General features: G+C 44.3%; 2 protein-coding genes across 10 annotated transcripts in view; both read right to left on the bottom strand.

The window, feature by feature from the left end:
- Positions 1-12,978, bottom strand: part of LOC118788668 (inositol polyphosphate-4-phosphatase type I A-like) — a 66,367-nt gene extending 53,389 nt beyond the window's left edge. For 3 of the 9 annotated variants that reach the window (XM_036544649.1, XM_036544656.1, XM_036544650.1), the window contains exons 1-2: positions 12,623-12,977; positions 4,819-4,910 (exon numbers count right to left, since the gene is read on the bottom strand). The gene's annotated coding sequence lies outside the window, so the exon portion shown is untranslated. Of the gene's footprint in view, positions 1-4,818; positions 4,911-12,622 lie in introns of all 9 variants that reach the window. The other 6 variants (XM_036544647.1, XM_036544648.1, XM_036544651.1 and 3 more) reach the window with 5 other exon arrangements.
- Positions 12,979-15,777: 2,799 nt separating this feature from the next.
- Positions 15,778-23,978, bottom strand: mfsd9 (major facilitator superfamily domain containing 9). Its single transcript, XM_036544629.1, has 6 exons — positions 23,784-23,978; positions 22,012-22,099; positions 21,276-21,319; positions 19,577-19,706; positions 18,997-19,206; positions 15,778-18,395 (listed from the first exon to the last, which is right to left on the bottom strand). The coding sequence occupies exons 1-6, from the start codon at positions 23,865-23,867 to the stop codon at positions 17,587-17,589; spliced, it is 1,365 nt and encodes a 454-aa protein (XP_036400522.1). The 5' UTR covers positions 23,868-23,978; the 3' UTR covers positions 15,778-17,586.
- Positions 23,979-24,227: the final 249 nt, after the last annotated feature.

The following is a 24,227-nucleotide window of genomic DNA, read 5'->3' as shown; positions in this document are numbered from 1 at the left end:
TCTCTGAATCTTTCCAAATTGTATCTGTCTTCAATCTTGAATACTTAAGTACAGCCATTCCTACCTTATTTTCTTTCGCAAATGTAGATCCTCCTTCAGGAACGCTGGCCCTCCATACCCAATGCACTGGACTCTCTCTTTGCGCCCAGCCAAAAATGAACAATTAACCCATTTACACTGAAGCTGGAGGCTCTCGGTAATAGACTGCTCTGACAGAGGTCTATTTCTGTCTCTCCAACCAGCTGGTGCACACAAGAGGGATCTCTGGGAGTGCGAGGAGAGACACAGGCTAAGAACCAGCCCAATCACAATGTAAACACCACCCATCAGGCACCTGTGAACATGTGACCAACAGTGGGAGAGTATTATGTGTAGTGAGCATTAAGTGTGTTAGATATTAAATTTCAAAATTCTGTATACTGCACATTATAGGTATATGTAAACTATTGCTTTTACAACTGGAATGTATAGCTAAATTTAGTACCACCTGGCTGGTTGACCTGAGAAACATCCCAGGAAGTTTTCCACAGCAACTTGCTCTCTGGCGTGTTGCCACAGAGACAGTGATTTTCAGCTTGTGCTCATCCTGAGACTGTCCCTGTATTGAGATTCTTTGGGCTGAGCCCTCGTCATTGCCACATAAAACCTGCTGTGGAGACTAAATCCAGTGCAGGAGTGCTATTTGCCTCTCATTAGCTTGAGTACTTCAGCTCTGTTCAATGGCCCTTTGGGGAGTGCAAAGTTACAGAGCATTACAAACCATGCAACAGGGTGCTGTAACATGGCTGAGATTAGGTCAGAGATTCAGCCTCCTCTGGCTTGAAAGAAAGCGGGAGGTTACAGGTGTGCTTGAAGCGCAGCTGAAATGAAGGTCAAAGAGGTCACTGATGTATGGTATCCTGAAGCAGCATCAAAAGACAGCTGTCTTGGCCTCAGATTCAGTCCCCGTTTTGTGACCCAGTTTATCTGGGTTCAGCTGTGGCCCTGACAGATCTCATGCTGCCTCCAGTCAAACACAATACCCCCACTGATCTGAGATCAGGGCAAAGCCCACGCAGAGCAGCAGAGCACAGCGCTGGGCCACGCACCATTGTTCCTCCCGAAGGGTCATCCAATGCACGTGGGATGCAGAAACAAAGGTGCTGCTCAAGGGTGAACACCGTGTGAGACTCATTGACACACATATGCCATTACCCCCATTATGTCCTACCACACATATAAAATATGGAGTTTTACCAGAGTGGATCTGGTAGGAGTCCAGTGCTTGAAATGGATGACCGACAGGTCAAGTGTAAGCACTGTAGCCGGTGCAGTCTGGGTCTGCTGGCACTGCTGGAGAAAGATGCTATCCATTGTGACAAGATGAAACTGCCATGTGAGGACAGGGGGCTTGGCTGTTTGCAACAGACAGTATTAACGAGATATCCATGCCTGTAACCTAAACCCCTTAACGCAAACAGCAACAATGAAACGTTGAGACCAACTTTAAATGAATGCATTTCTTTAAAAATAACAATTCTTAAAAATGATGTACCAGGACAGCCTGAGGCCCTGCTCATATTGAAATAATCCATCAGTTAAACTGGCTGTATTAAATTATCAGTCATGATAAAAAGGACCCATGATAATGTGTAGTATGGCCCCTCCCCCACTCCCTAACACAAGTGCGCCCTAATAAGAGGCCTGACAGAGAATACTGTCTCCACAGCTTCTGATAAAGAGATGGGATGGCCTCATTTTAACGGTGATAATTATCTTTCCATCAGATCGCAAATCTCAGAAGAGCTACTCCACTGAGGTAGAGACCTGAGGTCTGTGTGAAGCTGACTTAGAGAAATCACTTCAACTATATATTATATTATATTATATTATATATAACTATATTGCATATCTTCAATGCTCTGCGAGTTACCATGGATACAATCATGATGAAAACAAGTATTTCTTTTCACAATGAAAATGGAAGGAACAAATCCATGAACAAAAATAAGTTAACAAAAATGAAAAATGAAGAGAGTTGCATGGACATACAGCAAATGAAATCAAATATAGGAGAGGGCATTTCCACATTAGTTTCAGACAGGAGACAAAGTAGAACATTCATTTTATATACCAACAAATGCAAATGTCCTTAGTCTTCACTCTCAACTATTTGGAAAAAAGAAAGGATACTATGTTTAATCATAAGTTTCAGAAGTCCATCTCTTCTAAAACTGCTTCAGAGCTAAGTTCACAATCGCACTGCAAATCACTTCCACCCATACTAAGATCCATGCATTCGCACATGTTCAGAAGCCTCTCCACTTGACCTCCTCTTATTTCAGCTGCCTTTACCAGGGTTACATAACAGAAAAGCTATGCCTCTATTGCTTGCAGTGAGGGCCCTACAGAACCATGTGACCCCCTACGTGTGCGCCACACCCTGTTTCCTGGGCGTACGGGCTGAAGCACAGAGGCCGGTCAGGCCCCCTCTGACCTCATTGCTCCATCCCACCCACACTTTGGTCCTGAGTGAGCACCATGCCTCAGTGGGGGAACTGCATGGCTGAAAGGAAAGGGAGAACAGCTTGCAGCATGTTCCTCCAAGTCAAGAGGTGCTGAGAGAGTATGTCGCTTCACAGTGTGTGTGTGTTTTAGTGTGAGTGTGTGTGCATGCGTGTGTGTGTGTGTGTGTGTGTGTGTGTGTGTTTGTCTGTTTTTCTTTCTGTTGGGACCAGCCCAGATTTGCAGTTCTCAGGAATTAGAACACCTAATTTTGACACCGCGGATAGCTTTCACAGCTTATGCAGTGTGATCTGGATTCATGGCATGGATTCTCACACACCCAACAATTTCAAGATATCTAGTCTGTGGTCTTTCATTGAGAGAAAAATCAGGGTATAACATCAGTATTGCAAAGGGGCTATGCAACAATGTAACATGAAATACCGACACAAGTAGGTATGGTGCACATTAGGATGCACAGGAGATGGCATTGTCTCTCTAGCATGTTCTGAGGGACAAAATGCTGCTTGTTAGGAAGCACCATGCTGAAGCAAGCTTGCATCTTGTGTTCTGTTGACTTCCACAATAGGGGAAAGCTTGAATGGGGAGGGATCACAGGGATGGGACATAGGCCCAGCAGGGCGTCCAAGCCACTGCCTGACGCCCCCATAATTTTAGCCTTGTTCCAACATCCAGCAGAGACAGCTTCCCTGCTAATTACAGCCTTTAATGAGCATCCCTCATGGATTAGGTCACTTCATATTGGCTCACTGCTTCCAATATTATGCTGGGGAGCAAAATAAACATAGCATTTTACAGTAAAACAGGCCACTGCTCTCAGGATCTGATTCTATCGTCTTCACCAGGACAAACCCAAAATAGCCTATTTCACAATATGCAGGCACCTCTGTGACACTGCAGTAATGTTATAAAAATGTTCCTGGGTCAATATTGTATATTGTCAGCTACAGTGTCAGCTTCTTTCACCAATTTGCTAGCCTCCAGTGAAGCAGTTCGGTAAGCGATTACTGAGTAGCTAGCCTCTAGGGAAACAGCTTGAAAAGTGAAGACCGATTAGCTAGCCTCCAAGAAAGCAGTTTGATAAGCAAGGGCCGATTCACTAGCCTCCAGGGAAGCAGTTCACTAAGCGAAGACCAGCACATTGTCAGCCCTCAACCCACAGAACTTTGAACATTTCAGCCAGGCTTAAATCATATCCTCGCAGTGAGGGGATGGAGTGATACCATGGCAACGGTCTCCAAGAGTTCTGCCGTAAAATCGCATTCTTCTTAAACAAAGGCCATCATCACAGCAGGTGATAAAGGATTATCCATTACCTGTCCTGCTGTATCCCTATTCTCCAGAAATCATGGTGCAAACTACAGTTTTATATTCACACCACATAAACACACTCACAGCATCGCACCTAAACAGTTTAAAATGGATTTATGACTTCCACAAAGTTAAAATAAGAAAGATGGTGAAAAGATGAGTCATTCACTCCAAACCTTCATTTTAAAGGTAGGGCTTAACTATCTGTTTTCTGTCTCTTTCCCCTCCTATTTTTTTGCCACCAATCTCCTTAAAACCACAAAAGCCCTAAATAATTTTATAGGCTTTGACCTCTGTGGCTGTGTACCTTGAGGGGAGAGGGGGAGAGCTATCCCTCTGTTTTTTTCACCCTTGTCTGTTAGCGAGCACATACAGAGGTGAAGTCTTTCAGTATTTTTGGAGACTGTTCTCCAGGTAGCTCAGGTCCTCAGGCCTTGTTCCTGTCAGCACTTCAAGATACAGACGTGACGGGACTTTTCAACAGCACAGACTGTTCCTGTAAGCCTGCCAGACTACACTTTAGCCTTCTGCCATCACAAGCTCTCCTAAGTGGAGTCACCGCACCAGCACACTGATACACGTTGCCACTGCCATTGCCATAGTGCAAACGTCAGTCATTCCTGGGTGTTTTTTTTTAGATCGCACCACAGTGAACACATCTACCCTTTGTTAGAACATGACCACATCTGCTGGACACCCAAACAAATGTGCGTGCACGCGCACACACACACGCTGACACACAAACACACACACAAGGAGAGACAGACACACATGCACACACATTTGTAGACAAGCACAACCACATCTGCAAACAGACACACACACACAACACACAAAAGCACACACACAAACAGACAGACACACAAGCAAACACAAACACACACACAAGGAGAAACAGACACACAGACAGGCAGTCTGACAGTCAGACATACAAGCACACACATGAACAAAGAAATAACCTACACACATACACACACGCAGTGGTAGTCCAGGTCCACTTACAGTCAGCACCAAAGGGCACGTGGGGGAGACAGCTGGCTTGGAGGGGCGGATGAAGCTGGACTGGAAGGTGATGGGCGTGGCACTCCACGGAGCTGAGGAGGGAGAGAAAAGGGGAGGGAGATCAGAAAAGTGAGACACAAGCATTCAAGGGCAGAAGGGTGTGGGTTTGTCAGGAGAGGGGCCCTCACATGGGAGTGTTCGCAGTGACAGAACACTAAGTCATAGCAGAGGGTGAAACGCTGGGGAGGACGACTACAAACGCAGCCCGAAACAAAGACAGTACAACACCCACTCTGCATCTCACTACAGAACTGCATGTAGCTCACAGTCCCAGCTGGAGAGCTGATGGTGGGCAAGGTACATATCCTAGAGTCCATCAGTAAATATCTAGCTCCATAAATGGATAATAAAGATGGCACTACATAAGTTGCTATAGATAAGGGTATTTGCCATGCAAATAAATAAAGATCTATGTGGGAGAATCGATGATGTCTAAACTGTGAGGAATAGGCTTTATTAAAAGAAGGTTAAGCACTGAGGACTAGGCTTTGTTACAACTGAAATGTCTAAGCAGTGAGGACTAGGCTTTGTTTGAATTATACATGGCAGCAGTAACAATGTTTAATCAGTGAGGAATAAGATTTTCAACCTCCTCACAAATCCGTAGATTTCAACATGAGAGAAAAGGATACATACAGCACACACATGTACGCAATAATGTGTACATTTAAGCCCAAACACACATATACAGTACATACATACAGTAACAAACACGTGCATGTTTTCGCATATGTGCACTCCAAACATGCATGCGTTCAAATCAAAGCAAATGTCACAGTTTGCATCCACTTGGCTGATCTTCACTGGAGGACAACTGCCCTGTGCAGCATGTGAAGCATGAAAATACACCCAGAATCCATTGCAGCAACACACATCATCACCCCAGCAGGACTTGACACCAGCCGGGAGCGTTGTGCTTTCATCAGTGCCAGATATTCGACAACCACAGAACACATCACTCAGCCTACCTCCTAACTGAAAAAGCACACCTTGCACAATATTCAAGAAAAAGGGCACACATCACACTCTTTAGACCACAACAAGAGTCCTACTGTAGGGATAAGAGCTCTCTCTGTAGCAGGCTGGTTCTGTGAGTAGCAATTTGAGGGGGTCAAGACTCAACGTAAATCCTAGTTGCGTTTAATGGCTTCTCAGGGAGATATACACTTGACGTTTGAAGCACAGCTCTTTAGAGTGAGAAGGACTCTTCCTTCAATGACATGAGGGAGACTAAATATGCCTGACAGACCGTGCGGTGGCATGATGTGGGCAGAGGTGTGGAGCAGCCCTACAATGGGGCCTGAAGGCTGTATTGTTACCAAGGCGGCATTGACCAACAAACATAATCCATGCCATACAGTGTGAGTAAAACCAACCATCAATGAGAATTTGCATGAGGGACAGGGCCCTGGGAAAGAACACTGGTGCAACAAATCAAGTAAACAATGAAAGATTTGAATTCTGACACTCAGATTCATCGTTAATAAGGAGGCAGACAGCAGTGAGATGTCACACGATCACCATTATCAGTACTGACATTACAGCAGCACAACCATTGCCCATCATGCACTGCTCCACATTGCTGCTACAGTTCCTGAAGATAAGGGTGGAAATGGGGGTCTTGTTCCAATGACACAGGAGGTAGACTTGTGCCTATTTCAATATGTGCCATCAAAGCAGCATCAGGACCATCTACTAATATTACATAATTTGCCTGTTTAGCAAATGTGACCCAAATAGCTTGCATTTTCATATGTTATACACCTGTACAGCTGGATATATACTGAAGGAATGCATGTGAAGTGTCTTACTCTTGGGGTAGAGTGCTTCTTTCAGGATTTGAAGTGATGACCTTCTGGTTCCCCAACCACAAGCCCGCATTACCAATATGCCTGCCATTTATCACAGTAACATAAATAACAAAGTCTATCCCTCACTTCCCGCCCCAACACCTCCTGCACCTCACCCTTGGTACCTCGCACTGTATGCCCAACCGCTCTACTGATCGAGTAGCTGTCTCCATCTTCCCCTCGTTGCAGAAAACTCTACTGCCCTCTAAGGACGAAGGACGAAACCATGCTGCCATCCCATGTGAGCTATAGCCCTCTGCCTGCCACAGCCCTGTCCTTTCCATACGAGAGCCCCCCTCGTCACTTCCCTACTGCCAGGTCCTGTCCACCACGTGCTCACAGACACTAAACACTACTAGCAGTGACAAATGTACACCACCCCTCGTGCATAGCCACGCTGGGCTCCATGTCTGGTGAGATCGCTTTGCTCCCACAGCGATAGGCTCTGTCAATGCCCCCTCGACCACTGCTTCAACCACATTACCTGCTCTATGTTCTCCCCCACATGCAGGCTACCACTGTGGACAGCATGTACGCATGCGCAGAGGTCAGTGAATCCTGCTGTAACTCTCAGCTCTCTCTCTCCTCCTCTGCAGCACTGCAAGCTACAGCTGATCAATACCATACCTCTTCTCTTCCAGCCAGCAGAGAGAAAGAGAGAGAGGAGAGAGGGAGGGAGGGAGAGAAGGAGAAAAAAGGGAGAGAGGGAAAAAGAAGGAGGGAGCATAAGAGAGAGGAGATAAGACAGAAAATACATATACTGTGGGTGGAAAAGGAACAGGGAGAGTAAAGAGCAAGTGTGAAAAGCAGAAAGGCAAGAAAGATGGAGCATGGCTGGGAAAGAGAGAGAGACAGCGAGAGAGAAATACAGAAACAAAGAAGTGTTTGTGACCCTGTCTGAAACAGGTGAGTTGGTGAGACCCAGCCCACATAGGTAGAGGGTATGCTGTTAACACACTGCCCGACTCCCAGCAGCTGGAGAGTATCGTCCCCAAGGTCCCCACCCTGAAAAGTGAAAAGTTCCTTCGTGAGCAGGCTGCCACCCTTCCTAGACGCCCAGTCCCAGTATGCACTCTGTTGTAGTTTCAGAGTGCCTGATGAAAGCCTCATTTGAGCAGCTGCTCTGCCGGAACAGACTGGGTGCAGGCAGCTTTGATCTGGAGCTGTGGTGAGCATTCCTCTCACGCTAACATACAGATCTGAACCTAAACGTCACTGTCTAATCAACACAGGACCAAACTGCTTCCAATGCCTCATCTTTAAAAACACACCACCAGGACAGGAAAAGCAATGTTATAAAAACATGGCAGATACAAGTGGGGTCTGTGGAGTGACCAGCTCTCTGGGGAGCATAGGACTGCAGCAGGTTAGAAGTATCTCCAGCAAGTTGTTACAGCCACACTCCTTCCCCAGCACCTCTGTGTTCAATATTCCTGGCCAGACACAGCACAGGGTCCATTTCCCCTGGATTCATAAAGTCATTCAGTGCGTCTGTGTGCCTGCACCTTTGTGGCAGTGCGTATAGATATTTGCCTGTACAATGAGTATATGAGTGCGTGAGAGAGAGAGGTGGTGTGTAGAGGCTGTGTACATATGTATGTGTTCACATCTGTAGGGTGTGTGTGTGTGCGCACGTGTGCATGTGTGTGTGTGTTTGTGTGTATGTCTGTGTGTATATGTGTATGTGTTTGTGTGAGTATCCCAGATTGATGAGCAGCGTGCAGTGGACCTGACCCGGCGTGACAGTTTGACTCCGCGGGCTACTGCTTCCCTCTGCGCTGTGTGGGTGAGGTGTGACTCACAGCCCTCCAACACTCCCACATACCAAGGAAGTGTGTGTGTGAGAGAGAGAGGCAGCATGCAGGCACGTGCACCAGAGAGAGAGAGAGAGACGAAGAGAGAGGGAGAGGGAGGAGGAAGGGTAATGGGGGAGAGAGAGGAAAAGAGAGAGAGGGGGAGAGGAGAAGACAGAGGAGGGAGGAGTAGAGAGAGGGAGAAAGGGAAGAAGAGAGAGTGAGAGAGAGAGGCAGAGAGAAGAGAAACAGAGAGAGAGGAGGGAGGGAGAGAGGGAGAGTGGGAGAGAGAGAGAAGGGGGAGAGGCTGGGGGGAGAGGGAGGGAGTGTGCTTAGCAATGTGTCAGTGTGTCTCCATTTGAGTTAGCTCTCCATGTGTGTACACAGACACAGATGCTAAGTCCATACACTCTCACACTCCGATCTCCCAACTCCACTGTGTTGGGGAACACGTGGCACCTATTCATCTGCTGTTTCACCTGGGTAAACAGAATCTCACCAATTCAGGACTGTCCTTACAACACTATACTGTCCATTACTTTAGTATGCCTACAACCACTTCAGTGATATGAGAGCCATTCTGTTCATACGTAAAGGTCTAACAGTATAAAGACAAACAATGTTCATACTGTAGAAACTAAGATGACTCACTCATTTCAACCATACTGAAAACAGAAATACTGACCAATCAAAACGTGAAAAGAAATTCAAATTCAAAACATAAGAACACTGCACTGAAGAGAACAGGTTATTCAGCCATCTTTGCTCATCATTATGCTTAAATGTAACAATACATTTTATATATGATGCTTATCGCACATAAAAATAATAAACAGTAACAAGAACAAATGTATCAATAGTAAATACAAAAATTTATTTGAAAACACATTTGACATGCAAAAACAGTAAAAAAAAAAAAACCCAACAGGTTTCCCCCAAACTGCTGTATTATTTCAATTCACAAATATCTACAGGAATTAATAGCAAGATGCAAATGTTTTCCTGAATAACAATGTTTCTATAATTTGAGTAGAATGTAAACAGCAATTAGGAGTGATCTCTTCCTAATAGCCTGCTGTTTGAGGGAGGGATGACTCACTGGCAGCAGTGCAGACATCTTCATGCTCCCTCTCAATTTTCTTTTTTTCTTAACCTTAATATGAACCAAAGGACACCTTTGCAGGGAAACGAATACAAGTAATAAGAACATTTACTCAGACAGCTCCTAGAGAATATATTCAAACATCTACGGGAACATTCAGGGACAGTTACTAGAATATTTACTCAAATGTTCGCCAGAACTAGGAGATGAAACAATTCTAGTTTTAGTTTTGCCTAGAGCGTTATTTAACTGGCTAATGTGCTACAGTAATTTGGACAGGTTGAGCAGCCTAATTCTGGGTCTGTCTGGGGTGTTTGGTTGAGCTTTCTCGGCTGTTGCTCTATTAAAGGTGAATAACAGAAACGCACAGGTCCCTGGGGACAGGAGGTACTGCCTGGCCTGGGGGAGGCGGTGGCATGAAGACATGTCTGGCTGATGTGACGAGATTTGATGGAGATCTTCATATGCCCGGAAAGATCCCCACCCTGAAAAGCAAGGCCATGCAGAACTCTTCTGATTGGCACCTCCATATTTAAAAGCAGGAAAAACCCAGTGCTGCAGCTCAGTGATTCTGGACCTCCCGCCTAGGGAGCAGAGACTGACCCAGTAACAGCGTCTGCTCAGTGGCCGGGCTCCCAGCAGGAGCCGGCAGAGCCTTCCGCCCTGGGCTTGTCTCCGAGCTGGACTGGTAAGGCTGCTCTGTGGCCCTGCCACAGAGGAAGGGCTGTCAGACTGTATCCTCCTGGACTCTGTGCTGCTCCTCACTACCTGCAGAGTGTGGCATTAAGGCCTAAACATGGGTTCATCTGCTTCTCTGGCCACTGGTGCACACATTCCCTGCAGCTAGTGGGTCAGCGCAGCCATGGCATCTCTGATTAGAACTCAGTGTTCTCTAAAGAGTCACAGATTGACATCATGCTTGAAGGCTGCAGGGACATGCACAGCAGCTTTGAGCTTGGAGGCAAAGGCAGATCACATGGTTTGTCCCCAAATAAGATGGGTGACTTTCTTTGGTAGTTTAACATATTTACTATAACTGCCTTATCACACGTAAGCAGAGCTCATTATAGTCCGTCTTTATCCAAGTACAGCATAACGAGTGAAGAAGATGGCACTGTCAGACCTAACGTACTGAATGGGCGAAAGCCAGTGCATCAGTGGTGACTAAAACCCTACAGAGAAACATCTCACCAAAACCCTATTTGTTGTGACTTTGCAGAATCAGATGTTTAACTCTTCCGTTAACTGTAATCATGATTATAGAGGTGAGTTTCTGCCAGTGGTAATGAAGCAACAGGTGCACTTCAGGGGAAATGAACAGAAAAGATACAATGGAGGATTAAGGAGTGCCAGAAAGACTGGGACATGAAAACCAGCCAACCTCCCATCTTCAGAACAAATGAGCAACAAAAGGGTACTTACATGATCTGCAAACTAGGTTTCTGCCCTCAAAAGGCCATCTTTTTTGGTTTACACACCTCTGTGAGCTCATCTGCTTCTCTACTCCCTGGGCCTCCCCCATTTTCAACTGTCACCTGTGCTCCTTTGATCTCTGCCTTATACATGCAGTGGGACACTATTAGCTGAGAAGACCCTACCTTTACACAGTAAGCCTTTCCACAATCCACTGCTTCAGGGAAGTGCTTTCCTTTCTGATAAGCACCCTTGGGGACACTCTCTACCCAAGTGTTTTGAGTATAATTGTATTTAGTAACATAATGTAACACCCTATCGAGAAAAAAGGCAGACCTACCACTTGTGTTTTACTGACACACTTGTCAACCTCATCACTTCATAGAACGTTGCTTTTTGAACTGAAATTTAGTTGCAAAAGATGAGGGCTACCGTTGTGAGAGTAGCAGCTTTATTTAGAAGTCTGAAAATAATAAAGCTTTTTCTCCTTGTTCATGCACAGTGATAGAAACTGCCCAGCATTATATTGTATGATGGGTTGGCAGAGCCCCCACGTATAGTAAGCTAATGTTTGGCAGGTGTCTTGGTTTAGTTTACTTGTTTTGCCCTATAGTCCAGTCCAACCAAAAGACAACCTAACATGAAAATGATTGGATTAACAAGCCAAATAAGGTCTACAACAGCAGCTGCATTTCAATTCAGCTTGAAAGAATTACAATAGCTGACGTTACTGCTGTACTTCGGCAGAGTTGTGTACGTGGATCATCACCTCGATATGGAAAAAAAAACACTACTGTGGAATTTGAAGTATTGATTTCCAGTAAGGGAGACAGACACAACTACTTGAAAATATTTAGGGTTAAACCTGAAGATCTACTGAAAAGAAAGAGCAGGTGGATGAACACGTTCAAAATAATATTCAGACACATAAAGTATATGCATGCATAGGTAAGGTATTGCACGCTAAAAATGTACATTATGAGTAGAGCGATTTGTTTTGCTTTACACCACTCAGCTCACAGACTGGTCCATTTTGGCAATGTTACAAACAGATATTGGTAGAAATTGATAGTGAGAACAAGCCTAAAATCATTTGCCCGCATAAACATTAAAAAGGCAGTCTGACAGTTCCGCAGATTCAGATTTGCCCGTATTCACATCACAAACGTAATAAAATAAATAAATAAATAATATAGTTATTTTCCAAAACAAACGCTGATGCCAGTTTGCTAAACCGTATTTTTGCTACAGTCCGAGAGCCTGAGCATAGCCTTTTTTTAATCTCCAATAACAAACGCGTCATGTTTTCATCCTTCCACCACAGCGAAAGCATGACTGGTAACAAGCCGTAACATACGCTAACGTGAGAAAACAGCCCCGGAAAAAATGTCCAACCGCGACAACAGTAAATAACAAATATAACGGCAACTGCGACACAATTTATTAACACCAAACTTTAGACCCAAATTTCTATATTTGTACTGATTTAATTACAGCACGTGAAGCAATGAAGACATCAGTCCGTTTGTACAGGTATTGTGATATCAGATATATCTCTCCAGTATTGCGCAGTTAAATACACTTACGTTTCTATGAGGCACGCAAAGGATCCATGTCGGCTCGTAAAAGCTGAGGTTGAGTCGATTCAGACTATTTCCATTCCCCGTCTGATTAGTCTCTGCAGTATCTCTGGTGCTCTCCTCGGACGGTAGAGCCTCCCCTTCCTTCACACGGCGCTGCCCACAATCACAGAAAGCCTACCTATGGCTGTCACTGGCGCGGTGCTAATGCAATTACGAAAGCTGAAACAGACATTTTAAGAACAGACAACATGGAAAGACATTCTGCCCAAAAAGGACTTAACCAACGCGGGGGGTGGGGGGCATGGTATCCATGGTGACTGTCAGCGCACTTCCGTACTGCCGTGAAATAACGGATTTTATACTCCGGACATACCAGGCCTGCACTGGACAGGTGCAATTCAGAACCGAAACTTCATTCCTCCCCGTGAGATTTTCTCATCTTCCAAATCAATCGACGTTCACTTCGAGAGGATTTGATTGATGTGACCTAATGAAGATCATGTAGCAATACAGAGTAATAGTACAAAATATGGTGACCTAGTTTATGTTCAGTTATAGATGCATTATGCTCAGCCTGAGGGCGCAATATGTTGTCTTTTTAAGTGTCACTATGCCCAACAGCTGCACATGTATACATGTATTACTTGCACCAGTTTACCATCGGTTTGCAGTGAGAGGTCACGTGATATATTAACAACCTGTCCTGTAGCAAGGTGCTGTCACTCTGGTCAATATGGTGTGTCACATTACGTAATTAGCAGATGTGCTGTTCAAGACAGAGACAATGTTAGAAACAACTTATGTGTAAAATGATTAATTTAAAACAGGGTTGAAAGTAAGTTAATGAATTGGTAGGTTGCACTCATTGTATCAAGAATGCTTTGAAATGAACCAGAAAGTGATGTCAGGTCAATTACTCCACATTAAAACATCAGGCCGATATGATTTAATTATGTTTCTTTTATGTACAGAGCAGGTAAAGTTGTGGTCTTCAGGTATACTCAGGGACTTGCAATGTGTTGGAGTATCTCTTATAATTATGGCACAAAAGGTAATTACCTGCGTGAAGTTGGCACCCCAAGTATTTAAAAAGTTCGAAATGGTATTACTGTTCGTTTGTGCCGGTTTGTGCCGTAAAAATTTTCGCTTGTGCTGCTATGGATTTGTAGATATAAACATTATATTTTTGGGCGATGAGGTCACCCAGCACCCCAACCTTGTCCGAATTGCTCCTAAATGGTCACGTTAGTTTCTGCTACATTTGTGCTGGTTTGCGCCATGATAATTTTCGTTCGTGCGGTCATGCTTTGGATAAACACTGTACTCCATGGCAAAAATTCTGTGACAACTTCCAGAACGCTGCTTTCTCCATAACGAAGAAAGTGGGTTCTACTGTGCAACGTGTTGCTGGTTGGTGCCCTGAAAAAAAACTTTGGCATTGCATTATTTCCTGATAGGCCTACACAGAGCGCTTCAATGCCAAGAGCAATAACATTACATGGGATCCCAGTAAACTTACGCTGCAGCGCTATTTGCAAATATCCAACACTTAAAAATGACAAGCACTTGTAGCTATTTTTTTAAGCCAGCTCCCTCTGAGCCGATTAGGCCAACAACTTTGTCCAGGTTCTAGTGCTGCACGAGCTGCGTTATTCGCATCAAATCTGTGCTACTGACTAGATGTAAGTAACTTAAAAAGTAGGACAAATATCAGACAGACACCTTTAAGTTATATATAAAGCGCATTTATATTTGTATTTATATTATATTTTTTGTGTGTTTTATTGCCAGCGTTAATGTATTATTTTTACCTAACGTTAATGACACAACGTTAATTACCTTGGCGGCTACTGTGTAACTAACGTTAACCAGCTAATTAGCAAATGCAACTCAGGCCTTGTAAGTAATTAGCTGGCTTAAAAAATAGCTACAAGTGCTTGTCATTTTTAAGTGTTGGATATTTGCAAATAGCGCTGCAACGTAAGTTTACTGGGATCCCATGTAATGTTATTGCTCTTGGCAACTTTTACGGCACAAATCGGCACAAACGTAGCACAAACGAATGGGACCATTTTAGAGCAATTCTGAGAAGGTTGGGGTGCTGGGTGACGTCATCGCCTAAAAATATAATGTTTATATCTACAAATCCATATCAGCACAAACAAAAAAAAATACGGCACAAACCGGCACAAACGTAGCACAAACGAACGAGACAATTTTGGAGCAATTCGGAGAAGGTTGGGGTGCTGGGTGACGTCACAGCACATACAATATAATTTGTTACATATAACAAACCATAGCAGCACAAACGAAAATTTTTACGGCACAAACGAACAGTAATACCATTTCGAACTTTTTAAATACTTGGGATGCCAACTTCACGCAGGTGAGGTAATTGGTAATGTATGAACATGTAAGTGCATTATAGTACAACAGTACTATGGGATGTTGGTGTATTGTGTATAAGGCAAGCTGGGATGTACAGGTGTATCAAGACAGGTTGCATCAGGTTATCTGCAGTCTGTAGGGATACAAGGTGAGTAATAGAAGAACCTTGAATCTGTGTGTAGCAGTGTATAGGTATTGTACATTGGGTGTAGTGTGTAGCAGTGTATAGGTACTGAGTATTGTTGTGGTGTGCAGCAGTGTGGGGGTATTGGGTATTGGTGCAGTGTCAGCATTTAGCAGTGGGCAGCAGTATGTAACCACTGGTGCTGCATTTAGGTATTGACTACTGGGTGCAGTGCTGTATGTGTGTGTGCAGATTGTGAAAGACTGATGTAGGAATCCACAAAGGATGGAATTAAGCAGTTTTGGAGTGCAGCCAGGGTTTCCATACTTCTGAAATCTTACTGAAGAAAAGATGGCTTCCTCTGAATTGAAAGAGACAATTGGAGAGGAGGGTGGACTCCAGGTAGTCTCTATAGGGAGGTCAGATGATATATGGGAATGGCCACATTAGCAGAAGGAGACAGGTGAGACATTTTATTAATGTATACTGCAAACATGTATATCCTATATTCGGAGTACTGTTGGGCAAAATTAGCGTTTGTTAAAAAAGAAAAAACAATTGTTTATATTTTTTTTATTTGAGACAGGGTGTCTACATGGGGATCCTAGTTCCCAAAGTTCCACCTACTTCAAATAGGGTGCCCCTTTACACACCAGTTTTACCGTATCTCGCGAGTCTTGCAAGGAGTGGTTCAAACGCATCAACTGAAGGTGCCCTCTAACGCCAATGGAGAGGAGCTCTTTACTCTACGTGCGTTGCTGCCACCTAGTGGTAATGTGTTTCTGTGACTAAGGGTTATCAATGGCTGCCATTATCCTAGTCAAAGGATGACGATTTGAAATTGTTGCGCAAATGAAGAACGACTTTGAAAATGCAGTTTTGCTTTATTCCGTCAACTTTTCCTCGGATTGTTCAGAACCGTGAAAAACCTAATTCCATCAATTAAAGTAAAAAACCTACCAATTCAAGGCCACAAGTGGAAGACCGACATTGAGAAACAAACTGCCAATCCAGACAATGTCTGCCAATCCAGACAATACAATTGCTCAGAAAACAAAAGAATAGTTCAGGCACACAAATCTCAAAGATTAAGTAAAACATGTATTAACATTGTTTTGGACACATAGGGTGTACTTGAATGAGTCTTATTAACAAAAATACGTTGTCTATTCTGTCTCCTTCATATTAAGTACTGCTGGTGCTTCTGCAGTATGTGTCTTTTTTTCCTTGGAAAATTTCAATCATTCTCCAGGCAATGCCAATAACAGTGGGAAGAATTACACAGAGCAACGTTATTCAACGCGAACAGCAATCACGTCCGAAATTGACTCGAATGATCATTTCATTTTCAAATAAAGGGGTTATTTAATGAACATTTAGGATGTTGGATTTTAAACGGGACTCATTTTCAATGCAGAGGTGAGTGTAACATCTCTTCTGGGAAAAAGAACTACCATTAATTTAAATGACCTCACCTTTATTAGGCTATTGGGATCATAAAAACTCCCACTGTTTTAAATATCGAATATATACTTATTAAATGAATGTTCAGACTCAAAGTATTTCAACCCCATATAAATAATTGTCGGAATTAATGACCAATGTATATTAGAATTTAAAAATAAAACAAACCTCCCAACAAAAGTTCCAAATATTTAAACCCCATTCTGATACCAACAGAAAAATAAAATACTGACACAAGTCCTGCCAGAGTCTAAATGGTAACCCCCTTCCATCTGATAAACAGGACTGAAACTAGGTGCTTGAGAAACATGAGTGGTAAACAGGCTAAATTGCACAGGAATTCCACGAATTCATAAATTGACCTACTTTCTAGTTGGCTGCAGGGCAAAGACAAGACACTGAGCAATTGTTAGATGTTTTTGTTCCACACCAAAATTCTTTGATAGATCATCAAAAACTAAAGTGGTTAGCTTAGCAGAGTGCCATGAACTGTTTTAGTGTTGCACTCATCTCTTCCCATTGTGCAAAATTAAACAAGGCTGAGCCTTCCTATGGCTCTGTGATGTGTCAGTACAGGTGAGCTCCCTGTGACTTTCAGCCTGACAGCTTTAGTCTCAATGTACTCTTTTTGTGCAATCTGTTTGCACAAATATGATAAACTCTCATTATAAAAAGACTGCTGGACCTTGCGTTTAGGGTTGACTCGGTAACACTGTGCTTGAGTTTAGAGTTTGCTACTGCTGCCCGTGAGTACAGGACACAGGAGTAGCAATGCTGGTGATGATTCCTGCACAGCGACCCGGCTAACGGCAGAGGTATCCGTCTCCATGAACGGCCACTGAGACATGCTGGCCGTCGAGAAAGAGCACCTCCCAAAAGGCCAAAGCCTGGACAATTGGCTGCTGCCATCACAACGCTCTGAAATAGTGTCTGCCCTTCTCTCTCCTTCTCTCTCTCTCTCTCTCTCTCTCTCTCTCTTTCTCTCTTTCTCTCAGAGTTTGGGATTTTTGGCCTTCCCCTTGCTGTCCCACTTGGGCATCCTGATGAGCAGCAGCAGGACGGCGGCGAGTGCCAGCACGACCCCGAGGGCGGGTGGCCCGCAGGGGCTCACCTCCTGCGCCAGACCTGAGAGCAGGGGTGCCAGCACACGGCCCACGGCGGTGACCGACTGCCCGGCGCCAATGAGCGTGCCACTGGCCCGGGCGCCACCGCCACGCCGCAGCTCCAAGTCCGTGATGCAGGTGCGGCCAATGGTGGTGGAGATGGCGAAGAAGGTGGAAGTGAGCAGCACCTGCCACACGCTGGGCGCCGTGGCGTACAGGAAAATGAGTGAGCAGGTGAGCATGGTGGAGTGCAGCAGCAGAGCCGACATGTCGTTTCGGTAGAGCTTGGTGACAGGCCCCACCAGGCAGCCAGCCAGCGCCCCCAGCGTGCTGCTGTAGCTGATCAGGTAGCCTGTCACCTTGGGCTTGAGGGCGAAGCGCTCCTCCAGCGCCAGCGAGAAGTTGCTGTAGTACAACATGATGGCCACTGCCATGAGGAGGCGCACCAAGAACACGTCCCACATGTCTGAGGACGCCACCGTGCGTATCCGCAGCAGCACCGATGACAGCTGCCTCCAGGCGGGCTGCAGGGGGGATGGGTCCCGCCCCACCAGGCCTGGCCCTGGCCCAATGTGGTTGGCCCCGTCCGAACCATTCTGCCTTGACCTCTTTGCCGTGTCTGGGGATTCACTGTTGCTGTTGGCATTGGCGTCCGTACGGCTCGGGGCATCGCTCCAAGGCAGCATCCACACTAAGCCTGAACAAACAGCGGGTGATAAGTTTTCCTTTCTTTACATTAGTTTACGTGAATTTAGCAGGTACTCTTATCCACATCCACAACTTCCAGTGCAAGAGGCCAGAAGTGTATCCATGCATGCTAAATGAGAAGCTGTGTCAGAGCAGGCTAACAACACACTCAACACCAGTGAGGGCATGCGCAACACCATTCAAGCACTACCCCAAGTTAACTTGTGGTAATCTGAACCTAGACAGCCTAGAAAACTAAGGTAAGTCAAGTACATACACAACCACATATCAACATTGAAATGATCATTATTTTTGTACAAAGCACACGGATATATAAGCAGACGAGAAACCTCATTCTGCATTACACAGCATGTATAAGTGCTTTCAGAAATGGAGAGTGTTGCTAGAGCCCATAAAATGGCTGTATGGAGGAAAGGCATTTACTATTTCTCAAATGTGAAGATTTCAAAGAGGCTGCAATGAACAAATCAGGTGAAGTGTGGCTGCCAGTAATTTGGAGAGAGAAGCAGATAAGTAGGCCTGCCTTTCACAGTCAGCCTGCTAGCCAGTCCGTGTTAGGCTCTCTGTTACTCTCTCCTTCTCTCAGCTACCTGCATTGAGGAGGAAGATGGCTGCACAGACGAAGGAGGAGGTGTAGAAGCCACCCTCATGCTCCGTGAGGTACCCCCCCACCACTGGGCCCAAGATGAAGCCCACACTGGAGGCTGCGTTGAAGTGCCCCATCACCAGGGGGCGCTCCGTCTCCGACACCAGGTCAGACAGCAGGGCCCGACATATCGACAGTGAGTGTTTAAAGAGTCCTGGGTACAGAGAGCAACACAATTATAAACAGGATGTGAAGATCACATACAAATCATCATCCAAAAGCCGGCAAAAGCCATAGCAGAGCAAGGCACTGTAAATATGTGCCATCATATGGTACATTATTTATGTGTAATTATATAAAGCAATTCTGTGCCAGCACGTTTGACCTAAAAGTCCAACAAGATGACAATTTCCTGAATCAACAAATCATATCCTCTGTGAATTATGTACTGTATTCTGAATCTACAATTTTATTCTGCTGCATATCAATCCCCGTGATGGGAACTGTACAGATCGCCTGTTTGTCCTGAAGCCCTGCCCATCCAGCCCAGCAGTTGCAGTCTCCTCAGCTGTGCACTGACTCACCCACAGGTATCCTGGCAACCACAAACAGGACAATACTAGTGGACAGACCAAGCAGGGCGTATCCCAGAGTGCTCAGCAGAAGGCAGGTCAGGAGAGAGTACCGCCTCCCCACCACGTCACTCCAGCTGCCCTGCACATCACACACACACACACACACAGCACCAATAATGCAGTCAATACTGTTTTATCAATGACAGACATCTACAGACATGCACAGAAACAAGAAGTCAGTTCATGATTAACATGAGTCTACCAAAAGTTCATTTTGGTTAACTAATATACAGTGCAATAATTAGGTCCACCAATACTAGAACTACCTTACTACCTTTCACCTCCTGAAGATGCACCTCTTTAGACATTGTTGACCATGTGTGTATTTCTCTCGGTCAATGCCTTAAACAGACTTCAATTTCTGTGGCCTGATAAACATCAATGTTCTCAGTAAATGATTGAAAACATTGATGTTTATCCCTCTTATAATGCACATTTTTCTCTTCTGCATACTCAACTGTGTCTTCTGAAATTCGCTGAATTATTAAATAACTTTCAAAGAAACTACTTTTCATATAACAATAACTACCCATTCCTAAAATGGAACCAAAAAAGTAAAAACCTAAGCAGACAATAGGACTAAAAGTCGCATTCATCCAGCAGTGATCAAGCACCAGCACCAAACTGAGGATCAGACCATTCATTTAGATTAAAAAAAAAGACTGAACGGACTCGAAAATCCCTCTTGATGACATGACACCAGAGGGTTGAACTGTGGCACACTGGCCCCGAGGGATCCCGCGGTGGAGAGCTATCAGAAGACCTGAGCAGGCGCCTGCTTTTCGGCTCTGCTCTTTATTGAGGTATGAATGCCACATACAGGGCATGACTGCATAATGCAATCACAGCAATTGAATTTACTTGTTTGGGCCCTGGGAGCTGTCACTGACCTGGCTGTTCTCGTCTCCATGCAGAGGAGACTGAGGATAAATGAGTCCTTCTCCTTATAATTAGTCCCATGACCCCAAGTTTTAAACTAATTTCAATGGCTTACACAACCCTGTGGGTGACTTTCTCCACTATACAGTAATACATCTTGTTAAATGAGAAGTGGGGCGGGTGGAGTCTGGATTCTGAAACTCTGTTATTGATGATGATTAAGGAATGGAACACTGCTGCATCTGCGGTTCCAAGCCGTGCTTGTTGTCATTGCCCTGGTGACCAAGCGGCAGACAACACAGTGAGGTCCTCAGCAGGCCTCGGAGTGCAGTGATCACTATGGTGTGCACGGTGTGCGTCCTCCAATGGGACGCGCCACACGGTCTCTCTCTCCTATCTCTGTTGTTTGCTCTCCCCGCGCCACACCAACATCGCTTGCCAGACCCAAAGAGCAGACGCCGTCCCGGCTCGAACTACCCGAACATCACGCCTATAGGCACGTTTCCAGTTGTTCTTACAACATCGACATCATCCACACAAGGGTTTTTTTTTCTCCAAAAGAAAGGAATTCATTAAAAGAAGTCAAATGTAACACCAGTTTGTAAGTTAAACCAACATGAGCCTTACAGGAGCGCATTTCAGTATTTGTTTCTCCACAACTACCTCTATTTTCTGCATTTTAGTTCTCATCTGTGGACTCCTCCTGCTCACTGGATAGATTTTAATATAACATATAGGAAACTGGATTAGAAGAACGTTAAATACTTACAATGACTGTACTGGAAAACAGCTGTAAGATGCCATAAGTGGAACCTAGAAATGAATCAAAACAGTAATGCTAGTTAACAGACTTCAATGCTTGAAAGCATTCTGAACCCACTGACGTGAAACCAGACTTTGTCAAGTCACATTTCCTAATATCCAAAGTTCATGCTTGTGAACACACTGCGCATGCTCACAAGCCATGTATATTTCACCTCATCTTTTTGCTCCTATTGCCATTACAGACAGCAATCCTTGTAACGTTGTCTAGTGACTTTAAGAACCAGCTTCCAAAAACTAAGCCTTGGCAATGTGCATTTCTTAAAAAACAAGAGAAGATGGAAACATCACTTTGATCTACACATGGAAATTCTGTATCTAAATTTCAGCAATTTTTCAATTTTAATTAACAATGCCTTGTTATAGATCAATACTATGATATAACCTGGAGAACAAGACAGAATAGCTCATTTTATTTTTTGATCCATACACATTTTGTACAATGTGTGGTATCAAAAACATCCATTTTGGGCTGATCCATTCATCAACTTCATTGATTTTCCTCTGAAAAAAGAAGCCTTGGTTTATGCAAAGATTTGACCTTTAGAGATGAAATCATTTCTCATTTGGATTTTGAAGAATGGCCAATCAGAGATGCTGTCCATCTCCAGGTGGTTCTCTCTCTTACCTGATTTTAATGGAAGTAAAGAAAGACAAGCAGAACACCGAGAGCAGACACTGACCTACAATCCCAGCCACTGTTGGACTAGCCCCCAGCGACTTCACATGATGACTCAACAGAGGGATGATCATGCTGACGCCAAACAGGTCCTGTAGAGGGGGAGCACAGAACAGAGGAGGTCTCAACCATCGAGCACTTTAGCGCATGGCTAACACTCCTGTGCTAACCATGCACTCTGGTGTGCAAACCTGATTAGCCTTCTCATTTCAAAATGTTCTACTGCACACTGTATGAGAATCAGTCTGGAACACAGAATGCGGGTGCTGTAAGCTGTCCAAACAGTTACAGTGATGCAGGGGCTGTGGCACACTGCCACCATGTCAGACAGGACAGGTATAAGGTCAGAACGGTAAGTTCATGTGTAGCTTAACTATGCATGATATGGCAGCATGAATCTTAAGAACAAAAACAAAGGTAAGTGATGAAAATGAGTTAACTATAAGTTGATGGAGAAAAGCTTTCTACCTCTTTGAGCCAGAGCCCCACAATGTCATCGGTGAATAAAAGCAGGTCAGGGGCAAGAGACCACCTCTAACACTGGGAACCAGTGCAGTCTGCATGTTGATTTAAAAAAATATATATCTGGAGCCAAGTGAGCAAGCTTCTTGATTAAAGTCACACTGGGGCTGTACCAGTGTCACGGCACTTTCCATTACACTAACAGCTTAATTCCATGCAAAATCCTTCCCTCCCAGTACACAAAGAACAAAAACACAGCCTGTGTATGTATGTGCCTGTTTGTGTGCGCTGAACAACATACACCTCTCTGCAAATGTGAAAAGTTTTGGACCATTTCTTATTATTCAAATTTACCATCCACCCATGCAAGACAGTTTCTCCAAATTTAGCTTGACATCCGTTTATGAGACTGTCACACACATCTTTATAGGTTATCACGACACAAAAGCGGCTTGGGTGTCATAGAAACGTAATGATTAGTCTGAGGGCTTATTCGCAACAGCTTGCCCCAACTGAAACTAGTCTGTTGTGGTTAGGGTTATGCAGCAAAACTATATTTCGAATACTCCAATAATTGTATTGACTTTTTACAGCCCAATGTAAAGAAACGTCACAAACACTGTACACAAAGACAACTTCCTTTTGCTGGGAAACGTCCTTATCAAATCTAAAGATATGTCAGACATTCATACCGAACGATATATTATTCGAAGCTGTCATGGAGGCCAGTGGATTGCCTTTCGATGGAACTTTAAAAGGCAGTAATAGCTAGATAGTCCATCTTCATAGAGAAGCATTTATTTATTTATTTAAAAAACATCTGGAGAAAATGGATAGCTGTTTAGTCTACAGACCGCACTCAGTGATACTGTATCTGGACAGGTGTAACGTTAACTCCGATTGTCGTCAGTATAAATGATATGGTTAACTTACCTAGCTAACTCCAGGCACAATCGAAAAATGTATCGCAAAATGTTATAACTTAGGCAAACTTTCCTTTCGATGTCCTTTCGCTCACCTAGACTGTCGCAAAGAACCAGAAAAGCTCAGTCTGACACGACTAGCCACTTTTACAGAAAGTATGTCAGACAGTTACAGATCTGACTGCAAAGTATACGTAACCCCTAGTAAACTTTAGACATGAGAAATGAGCTAGCTAGCTACTTTCCTCTTCTATCCATGACAACCAATTCTTTATTAACTCTATATGACGGGTTTCCAGTGGAGTGTTGAATTGCCGAAAAGGTGACATGCCGTGCTTTCTCATTCAGTTCGTACTTACGTGTTGCTGTAGAATGTCATCATTTCACTTACCATAAATCCAACCACATACATGCACTGTATAAATCGCGTTTGCCTCAGTGGTCTCTGAAATATGCTACATTTTGAGTGATACATTCTCCCGCACTGCCAGCGCTTGCTAGGATCAATGCGGAAGCGAACACTACTGCAGTAAACTGCAGCCACTATACATAATCGGCTGACATCCTCTTTGAGGTCCCCTGTATGTTACCCGTTTCTAAGGGGGGGACGCTGTTGTTTCTTTATATCCTTATTTTCTGACGCTTAAAGCAAGCAATATACCAAACAGCGAAATTGAAATTATATTTACCTGAAATGAGGTTGCATTTATTCGTGCAACAAAGATTAATAGCCCCCCTGTGGTTTTGCTGGGGAAATCTCACCGTTGTGGTATGGTCCACTGGTTACGTCAGACCGTGGGTGTGGAAGCGGCGGATTTTAAATGAGATATTTTGA

The sequence above is a fragment of the Megalops cyprinoides genome, chromosome 14, assembly GCF_013368585.1.
Source record: "Megalops cyprinoides isolate fMegCyp1 chromosome 14, fMegCyp1.pri, whole genome shotgun sequence".
Classification (NCBI taxonomy): domain Eukaryota; kingdom Metazoa; phylum Chordata; class Actinopteri; order Elopiformes; family Megalopidae; genus Megalops; species Megalops cyprinoides.
This window is presented reverse-complemented; position numbering and strand designations above follow the sequence as displayed.

What these genes read in the sequence shown, in the direction of transcription:
- mfsd9 (XM_036544629.1), bottom strand. Translation starts at nt 23,867, where the DNA reads ATGTATCACTCAAAATGTAGCATATTTCAGAGACCACTGAGGCAAACG. An exon ending in GGTTGCCAGGATACCTGTGG is followed by an intron (nt 19,207 to 19,576) that starts GTGAGTCAGTGC and finishes CTCTGTACCCAG; the next exon opens with GACTCTTTAAACACTCACTG. An exon ending in CATCTTCCTCCTCAATGCAG is followed by an intron (nt 18,396 to 18,996) that starts GTAGCTGAGAGA and finishes CTGTTTGTTCAG; the next exon opens with GCTTAGTGTGGATGCTGCCT.